At 39.4% G+C, this 10434-nt stretch overlaps 1 protein-coding gene across 1 annotated transcript; it reads right to left on the reverse strand.

The window, feature by feature from the left end:
• Window positions 1–568: 568 nt before the first annotated feature.
• LOC107678624 (uncharacterized) lies at window positions 569–3062 on the reverse strand. The gene is made up of 2 exons (XM_016473971.1): window positions 1561–3062; window positions 569–1423 (listed from the first exon to the last, which is right to left on the reverse strand). Exon 1 carries the CDS (start codon window positions 2760–2762, stop codon window positions 1974–1976), a length of 789 nt encoding a protein of 262 aa, XP_016329457.1. The 5' UTR covers window positions 2763–3062; the 3' UTR covers window positions 569–1423; window positions 1561–1973.
• Between the last annotated feature and the right edge of the window lie 7372 nt (window positions 3063–10434).

The raw sequence follows: 10434 nt of genomic DNA on the forward strand, positions 1-10434 counted from the left end.
TAACGTCTCAGACAAAAGCTTGTCTCTTTAATCGGAAAAAGCCTCATCAGAGGTTTTGGTGTTGTGCCAAAGCATATAATATCCACTCAGAATAATTACCGGACTCAGGCATATTCTCCACGTGTTTGTAATGCATATAATACCTCAGAGGAAAAGCGCAGCTCTTTGAAAATGTCCCTGCGGCATTCAGTGAAATCCATTCAGATAGACTCAAAGAGATCTTTCTAAAACGCTAAACTGAAACGTATGAATGTGTTTGTTACATTAAACAACCTGCTTTGCTTTGTACACCAGATCAAACTTGACAAACCAAGCAAATCTGCATTTCAAAGACTGGCTTGTTACATATCTAATTACACGCAGGTAGAAAAAGGGTCAAGGAACCATGGCAACACCTGCTGCAGGCAGACATGCTGTCACCTCCCGAGAAGCACTGCATGCACAAAAGCATTAGTTAACCTGAACTCAAGAGCAACATCAGGAGAGAGTACATACACCTTTTATTCAGAAGCTAAACAGAAGCAATATGAGGGAAAACAAGAGAGCCACATCGAGAAAATACATGTGCATCCCTAGTCAAAAAATACAGTGTACAGGGTTCCCAATGAAACTTCAATCCTAGTGTTGATCCTAAAGGAAAAATCCTAGAGGAATTCTTATTTGATTCTTAGAGTGCTATTTGGAATTTCATAGGTTTCTTGCTACTGGACAATGATAGGTATTAGGTACTTTTTTGTTGGACTATAACATACATTTTGTACAAATTGACTAGAGTTGATCTGGGAAAACCATCAGTCACGATGGTCAAGAAACAAATTAAAGTATTATTTCACTCTCTTTACTTCAATGGCTTTAAGTGTTGGCAGTAACCTCCAATGAATACACTAGGATAACCATACAACTGACACGTTGGGCATAAACTGCTGAAAAGAGAAGAACTGCATGTTCTCCTGTTATTCTGGAACAACATGATGCAGAAACATTAATAACATCCCACAGTCACATCACTGCTAAGCAGAAATGTTCTGTCCAGTGGGTAATGCCTGTCATTTTAATGTGGCCAGCAGCAGTGGCTTTTTGTCTGAAACATCAGGGATGAAGAGATTATAAACAAATCATGAGGCTGAATATAAGACGTCTCGTTGCAGGCCTTTCGGAATACTTTTGATGTCCAACAGGGACATTTTATCCAGTTGCAAATCATAACAGCCCTACTGGGAATTTTCTGGGTTTTCTGTTGGAATAATAACACAATTATGATTCTGGTTCTAAATAATTAGTTCTAAATCATCACACACCGTAACAAATCAGAAAACAAATGTTCTATCAGTTTACCTTTTATCATAGGCTCTTTTTGTCCTGAACTTCTTTTTGTTTTGCCTCCTGTTGAAATCCTATAAAACGCATCCTTAATGGTTGGGTGCTTCTCAATTATAAGAAAAAAAATCTCTATGAATCCTGTACGCAAGCCTTTAGGATTTTGACTAAGGGTTATTTGGGAATACAATCAATCAGGAAGGTCAAAAAAAATTGTTTCATGTATACTTCCAGTACCTTTACCTTCTCATTTGTTCCTTTTGCCCAATTGGTAACTTCTTTTTGTTTTGTGCCCTGCTGGAATACTGTAAGAAAATCAGGATCCTTTAGATCCCAAAAATTCCAATGGGAATCCTGTACACAAACCTTTGGGATTTAGACAAGGGATGAACTGAGAATACAATCAATCAGTCAAAAAACAAATTTTGCATGTATATTTAATCCTTTCAGTACGTTTACCTTCTCATAGGTTCGTTTTGTAGTTTATGAACAACTGTAGGGTTTGTTCAGAGCGCTGGCTGTAACCTCCACTGAATTAAAAGTACATTAGGCAACAGTTGGTCCCCGTAATATAGAAATAACCGTGTCGATTACAAGTTCAGCGTGCCGAATGCGTGATTGTCACTGCAAAACTGCAACTCGGTTCCTCTTCTTTGCTATTTGCTGCTCTCTTCTCCAGGGAATATGTCCTCGTAGGCAGGTGGCAACTCGTTGTGAAGTGGGTAAGAAAACGGGTACGTGAGATTAAGCTCCGGATTGGCGGGAGAATAGCCCGGCAGCTCCATGGACGGGTGGCCCCGGCTGTGCACCTCCCCGTCCGCATCGTGCAACGCGTGAAACACCGCCAAATTGATGTAGGACACCGGCTGGAACTCCGTGACCGCGAAGTCGCGCTCCTCGTTCAGCACGATCCGCGCGCTCCGCCTCTGCGTCCGGCGTCTCCGGTGACACTGCGCCGTTTGGTAACGCTTGATGATCACCAGGTTCATCAGCCCCAGGATGCACTCCAGAGTGTTAAGGATAGTGGAGACCACCAGACCCCGCTGGTACACTTTGAGCCGGTCGCACGCCGTGTTTACATCCACAGAGTCCTGGCAATAGTGCGCGTACTTCCTCTCCACCAGGGACACCGTGTCGCCATCCACCACCGCGCCGGAGAACGCCGTCAGGACCCCCAAAAGAAACACTAAGATCCCAAAGAGGAAGAAATTCGCACACCTGGGCTTGCCCCGGCAAAAGACCAGCGCCACCCCCATCAGGATCTGCCCGAGAGTCACCAGGATGCCCGAGTAAAACGCGCCGGCCGCGGTGGCCAGGTGGAAGTGCGCTCGCACCCTGGAGCCCAACGCGATGCATTTGAATCCCACGACCACGGCGCTCATGGCGCACACGAAGAGCAGACTGCTGGAGACGATGGTGCACAGTCCTTTGCCACTCAGCTTCATTATAATCCTCCTCTGCCTCCTTCATCCTCCTTTGTCCTCCTCGTCAGCTCCTCTGGAAGCGCTGTCAGTTGGTGACATGACTCGCCGGTGGTTGCGCTTCGGTTCTAGGATCTCCGACTCGCTCTTATTAATTATAGATAGGCTCCTTCTGCGGAAACGGCCCCCTAAATCCAACCCAGAGGTTGCGGTCACCTTCATGACCCTGTCGCTCCATCCATCCAGTCCCCTAAGGCGATGAAGCGCATCCCTCACGTTTGATGCTGGAGAGGGAAGTGACCTCCCTCTCTCGCCGTGCGTTCATGCAGCACTGAGACCGAACTTGGGCTGGAGGCTGAAGATCAGGGGAAAACGATCCGACCCCCTACTGGTCTCACTTGCCAACTACTGAATGTGTCATAAAGGCTCTCGGAGTGTTCTTCGTGATGTCACGCTTTTAAATGATCCTCTCAGTTTAAATGTAACAAGGATAACAGCGCGAAATCGTCAGGCGCTACAGAAAAGTATATTCATGGCTGGAGCTCTATATACAGCGGGGTCCAGGAGACATCACTGAAAACGCGGGATTGTTTTTTCTATTTCAATATCCATTTTAATTTAAACGTATATAGGCCTACCTTAATTGCAATGCAAGTCACTTTAGATAAATGTAAATGTAAATCTAAAATTGAAAACACGTAAATCTAAAAGTTGTCACATAAAATGAAGCAGCATTCTCATATCAGGCTGGATAATTCCTGTTTCTCTGCGTCAGTAAGCCATGGTTTTGTCAAAGGTTTCTTTCCACCCTTTGCCTGCCAATTGGTAAACGCAAAACGCAAACCTGGGAACATTTTTTATATAGGCTACATTCCTAAAAGCATGTTATTTTTTTTCAATTTAACATTAGCCTCAAATTGAAAAATGTCAAATAAAAACATTTTCAGATTTTTGGACCATGTTGTAGATGTAAATGGGTAGTTAATGCACAAACCAACATCACAATTTTAAAGCTGCAGTCCGTAAGTGTTGCCTCTTTGTCGCCATCTCTGTTTGAAAACCTGGAATTGCAGCTGTGTGCGGAATTATCTAGCTTGCGTGGGTTGTGAGTCGGCGCGGCTCCAGTGCAGATGAATTGAATGTTCTGAAGAGTATGTGTGGCAGTCACCGCACAGGTGTGGATATGTACTGTACTTCGCAATCACAGATCCTAGCCTATGTCTTGGAATATGACCCACATAAGACTTTTCACCGTATATTGTCATCTGAACAAGTAAGTAACAAGTCTGCCATGTTTGTTCTGACCAACTGAGGAAAAAAGCATTACCATAAATCTCACTACCAATGGTGATTAAATCTAAAGATCAGTTAGCTCATATCACATCAAACCGTTCAAATTATTATTATTGTTGTTATACTTTATTCTCAAATGATTAATGTTAACAACATCAGCATAGGTGACTATGCGTAATATAGTGTGTAGTGTGTAGATTTCAACTTCTGCACAGTCTAATCTAATTGTCATACTCTTCGAATTTCATATTAAGAAATTCTTTTAACCCAGAAAGCAAATTATGCTCCCTTCGAACTGGTTTTCTTTAAAATACAAATCTTGTGTACTCCCAGGCTATCTGTAATCAGAAGCACATTTATAACTGGAATATCATTTAATTTCATTCACATGTGTTTCATAAACACATAATCCTTTCTGGATTACAATCTTTATGTTTACAGACATGACGTAATGACGCAGTGCCATGCTCGCATTTCTCGCGTAAACCTACCCATACCACTCAAATTAGAAAACATTATTATAAGCTAACCATTGTGAATCGGGCTAAAGCAAGGTGATAGTTTTGATGGCTGGTTATATACTTGCTCAAATATTGATTTCGGATCATTTTTAACCTAAAAATTTACAGACTGCAGCTTTAATATGCTTATGCACATTTAAGGACAAGTTTATGTTTTAGATGGTGGACATGGCTAGCAGTCTCTTTTTAAAAATCTCTAGTTCACTAGAAACTGCAGTGTGACAGGTGAAATTTTACAATGGAATTAGTACACTAATCACTTCAGTTTTTTTAAATAATGTAAGCTCATTAGAGCTGCATGCACAAAGTTGATAAAATAATAGTTGAAAACTTGAAACAGTTTGAGAAGTTAAGTACATCACACTGCAGTACGTCAAATAGCTAAAAGTATGTCAACCACCCAGTTGCATACTTCATATGATTTAAAATTATATATAAATTATATAAAAACGATAGAAATAACTGACTTAAAACCATTTTTTAGCTGGTGAAAATACTAGAGTTCTAATAATTTGGGCCACCACTGTGTATATATATATCCACACTTTGTATTCCATCTCAGTGAAACTAATTCAAATGCAATGAGACCCAGACCCCTGTTGCAGACAGTCTATAGTGTTTTCAAATGGTTCAACTATATCTGTAATGCACCTGTTTGCCAAATGGGAGATAAAAGTCACAAAGGCTGTATTTTTCAGAGCAGGACCTTTTCGAATGTTTGGGTGGATCTTCAGCGAGTCTCTGCGTCACCTCTAAAAAGTGTCTGACGTGCAGATGATTCATCTTTTATGGGCTCTTTAGAGCAGATGTGCCCCGCATGCGCAACCGAATGCATCCTATTTTTGGGAGCGCCTTGTGTATCGCAGCAAGTGATGCTGAAAGGTGTTTGATGGCAGCGGATTTTCATCTGCACACACCCCAGAGACAGAGGCACAGACGGAAAATTGACTCTTTGTCTCACAAATGAGCATGTTGCACCAAATCCACATAAACACATTCTACTCTGCTGGCTGCTGAAGTCATGTTATGCTTTTATATCATATGGAGCGGACAAACTACTTTCAGCCAATGTTTTGTCTCCTCACAGCCAAGAATCAGAGCTTTCCGAATAAAAAGACCTCGTACAGTACAGGAAAGTTTGGATTGTGAAAGTTGTTAAAATTGTTAAGCTTTTTAAAGCTTAAAAAAAGTTAAAGCTGCCACTGGTAAAAGACTGCAGTCAACCAGAAAAGACAATGCTGTAGCAAAAGCTAGTTATTCTTAGTCACAGAAATCCTTTTGAATACGTATGAAAGAGAAATAGTCTGAGCTAAAAGTTCATAAGGAGTGACATGAAGTCGAGAAGTGAAATTAGGACGGGCAATTTCAGGACTGGCTGATTCCCTCAAGCCCCCTGCAGAGAGAAGGGCTGTTTCTCAATTCCCTGGAGAAACCAGTTTATCAAGCCAATACATACACATTAAAACAGCGCAAATTATCCCCAAAAGCTCCAATCTGAGCCATAGAATCTAACAATTATCTCCGTAATGCTGGTAATCACTGCAATTAAATGCTGTTCTGGGTGAGAGGCGGACTCGCTTGCATCTCGTGTCTGCACCTCATGCCGAGCGTGTCTGCACCTCATGCCGAGACAAAACACGACATTCAAGACTACGAAGCATTGTGAAAACGCTCCTGGTGCAATTCCCTAGACACTGCATGTTGATGCTTTTTAAGCTGAAAAAACAACAACACTGCTCTTATAGCAACTGCATTGGAAACATAGACTTTGGATATTTTTGTATGTTTCTTACACTTTACTACTGTAGAATTATGTATTTCTGAGTAGAGCAGAATATCCACTAGGAATTGACTGGATTGTGCAAAGTTGCTGTTCCAGACCAGAATGAAGTCAGATTGAATGTGAGTTTGCAGTATGTTATTGAAATTGCATTAGTAGTTTTTGGCAATGTTTTAGAAAGGCTTTCGGATGTTTTTCAAACTATCTTTTTTTGTGTTCCACAGAAGAACAGAAGTCATACAGGTTTGGAACAACATGAAGGGGAATGAATGATGGTAGAATTTTCATTTTGGGGTGAATGAAAATTGAAAATGTACTCACCCTCAGGCCATCGAAGATGTAGATGAGTTTATTTCTTCATGGAAACAGAAATTGAGCATTCATGACTCGCTCACCGATGGATCCTCTGCAGTGAATGGGTGCCGTCAGAATGAAAGTCCAATTAATTAACATCTTGTGAAGTGAAAAGCTGCATGTTTTTCAGAAGCAAATCCATAAAGGCATTTTAACTTCAAACCATCAATTCTTGTCATAAACTCATAATAATGCTTCGTCCAGTGAAAAAGTCCATTCCCTGTTGTCCTCTCATGTCAAAATCCACCAACATATTTGTTCAGCGCCGTTTTGAGCTGTTTTCTCTTGTAAACGGTGCTTGATCGGTGCATATTTCTCTCCTGATTTAGACGAGACAACTTTTTCACCGGAGAAAGCAATATTAGAGGATTTAGCCAGATGCAATGTGGTTTGAAGTTAAAAACATCTAAATGATGGATTTTTTTTCAGACACAGCATTTCGCTTCACAAGATGTTAATTGATGGACTGGAGTCATGTGGATTACTTGTGGATTATTGTAATGCTTTTATCAGCTGTTTGGACACTCATTCTGACGGCACCCATTCACTGCAGAGGATCCATTGATGAGCAAGTGATTTAATGCTAAATTTCTCCAAATCTGTTCCAACAAAGAAACAAACTCATCTGCATCTTGGATGGCCTGAAAGTGAGTATATTTTCAAAACATTTTATATTTGGGTACCATTTCTTTAACAAATTGATAAATATTAACCAATAGCCTATATGGCCTATAAGCAATATCAGCCAAAGTACTTTCAGAGAGTTATTTTGATGAAAGATTATGAATACAAACTTCATGTTGACTACAAGGCCATTGAGATGCTGGACATAAGTCACCCTTACCTGAACCTGTCCTGGCTCGCTTCTGTACCACCACCATCCCATCTGAGTAAAGCTTCAGGGGCTGAAAGTTAAGAACAGGGTTGTGTATAGAGTATTGTTGTCAGCAATATCAAAAAATATCTTTCTGCTTCTTAGCAGTAAGCAAGCCTTGGCTTCGACAAGAGTTTCTTTTTCCACCTTTGTCTGCCAACTGGCCTAAAAAACAAGTAAACCTGCCTCATACAGGTAGTTTCAGAATTTCTAACTTTTGTTTTCATATTAAACAATCAACTCTTGAAGACTGTCAGACTGACAAATACAACCCAAGGCCAAACAAATCAGCAAAAGACATTTAAATATGATACATCTTCAAAAGATGCCAAGAACCAAGTTGCTATATTATTTGACAACCACAAACAGCCTACACAGCTAATGAACTATATTACTTTGCAGAAAAAACTGGTTATTCAGATTAATAATAATAAAAGCACCGATCAATTCTCAAAGCAGTGCTTACAGAACTAGTTCACCCAAGCTCACCCTCATTTAGTTCCAAATGCAATTACAGTGAAACGTAACTGAGACTTTCAAGCTTTAAAATGGACGCAACATCACAAAGCACCATAAAACATATGGGCTATTTTTATCTGAATACTGCTTATATCTTTTTTAGGCTGAAACACTTCAGTCCCCATTTATTATAATTGCATGGGAAAGACTGAACAGAACAATTCTGCGTAAAGTGTATACTTCTCCTCTGTCAAGAGCAGATCTCGGCGTTGTCTGTTCTTCGGCGCAGACGCTCATTGGCACATGGCAGCACCGGCAGATCTAAGAAATCCCAGGAGAAACAAACAGGAAGCCGGAGACACAGAAGTGCCAAATAACTTAACAACAGCGCTCTCACTATTCAAAATCAGGATGAGCAGCACGCACTCATCTGGAACAGGACACAAACTGGAAGCATGCCTTAAAAGCAGAATTAAATGAAAAAGACTTCAGTGTCTGGTGGCAAGAACACATCAGATGTTTAGACATTTTTGGGGTAAGAAATGCAGTGCGGAAATATAAAATATAACAAATTCAAGTTGATATGTGGGTGCAGTTTGCTAAAACAAAACCATAATGCTAAGGTATTGCAAGGATACTGCAACACTGTAAAGAAAGATTATTGGAGTATGTTTTACAAGAAAATACTATTTAAGGCTTTTTACTTCAAAATTGTAGTTAATTCAATGTCTTTTTGTAATTATTTGTGAAGTTTACTAGCAATAGTGAAAATTGTTTTGAGGTTAATCCTACACCAAATATTTTTTCAATGTATGTGACAGCTAAAGGTTTTTACATTTAATTTAATTAGCAAACAATTTAATCCTTTAACTGTAACTTTCAAATGAGGATCAATTTATCACACAAGACCCAAAAATACTCAGTCTTTAAAGTCTTTAAAACAAAAGTTTCGGCACATTTTATAGTCTCGTGTCTTATAAAGAGACTTTTTAAGGTAACTTATACTGTTTATTCAGAAAATCATCATGTACTGGTGGATTTAAAAATTAGAAGCCAAAACAATGATCTGAAGAACCTAAAATGTAATCTCAAGAACTTTATAATGTCCAAACACATAAAACTAACTCTATACAATATCCACAGTACTGCAACTGCAACTTTTTAGCATGTTGTTATGCAAGGGTTTTGATTGGTTTCTAGATGCTGGTCACTTTTGTGACTTTTCTGATCGCATAGTAAAATAACAAAAACATAATTTTAGGAATCATTTCTATCTAGAGCACAAAATTACATGCCAACATTTAATTTTTAGTGTTAGGGGTAGAATTGCAAAGGGAAAGGGGAAATTTTCCATGTTTCCAAAAATTCCTGGAAAGTTTCCAAATTTTCTTTGGAAATGTTCCACTCTTTTGCAACCCTAGTCAGATCGCTTACCCAAAGCAATAATAACAGTAATGCTTGACTTAGCAAACACTACTAATTCAAGACCTAATCTTGTTCCCCTTGTTTTTCAACGTCTCATCTCAAGTAATGATGTGCAGTTTATCTTTGTGTTTCAAATTCACTCTTTCAATAGCAGCAGCAACTACTCCTTCCTTCCATGACACACACTCATTGGATTTGACAGCGCCAAGTCAACCAGAAGGTCAAGCCACAATGAAAGCAGAATGTATTTTATATTGATTAACTGCTTGGACTAATTATATTACAGCGACATGTGACAGAGCTCACACAGGAGGAAGAGAAGAGCCAACTTGACTTCCATATTAAACACGAATCAGAGATATTATATTCTGAATGCAAGACTACAGCTCTCCTCCAGTCTACCATAGCAGCACCAAACAGAAATGCAGAAATAATGACCGTTTTCAAACAAATCCTCCCACCACAAACTCACGCCATTGTTTGAGTCAATGTTGCCATGTCAGGCCACTCATACAAAGAGATTTCAACTCCGTTTGATGCAACTAGTGGAACAGATGTTTTAGTGAAGTTTTTGGTGTAAATACAAATGTGCAGTTAGTTTGGCTTCTCAGTAAGATCTAGGACACAAATGTAAAGTGTGAAGGAAAAAAGCAAAAAGGAACTCACCACCAGTCTTCAAAATTTAAGTTTCTATATAGGGCAAAACATTTTTATAGTCTGATGTCATAAGAAGAGGCTGTTTAAGGTAACTTATATTCAAAAATCATCATGGACTGACTGGTGCATTAAAAAAAAGTGATCTGAAAAAAAATGTAACATCAAGAACTTTTAATGTCCAAACACACATTAAATAAACCCAAATAAAACCAATACAAGAACATTATATATGCCCAAAATGGTGACTTTAAATGCATTTGAAAGACAATTACCCCAAAATGAAATGAAAAACCAACCCAAAATGAAAACAAACCCAATAACCCTATATATATG

Source organism: Sinocyclocheilus anshuiensis, unplaced genomic scaffold (genome assembly GCF_001515605.1).
Source record: "Sinocyclocheilus anshuiensis isolate Anshui unplaced genomic scaffold, SAMN03320099.WGS_v1.1 scaffold877, whole genome shotgun sequence".
In the NCBI taxonomy this organism is placed as follows: Eukaryota; Metazoa; Chordata; class Actinopteri; order Cypriniformes; family Cyprinidae; genus Sinocyclocheilus; species Sinocyclocheilus anshuiensis.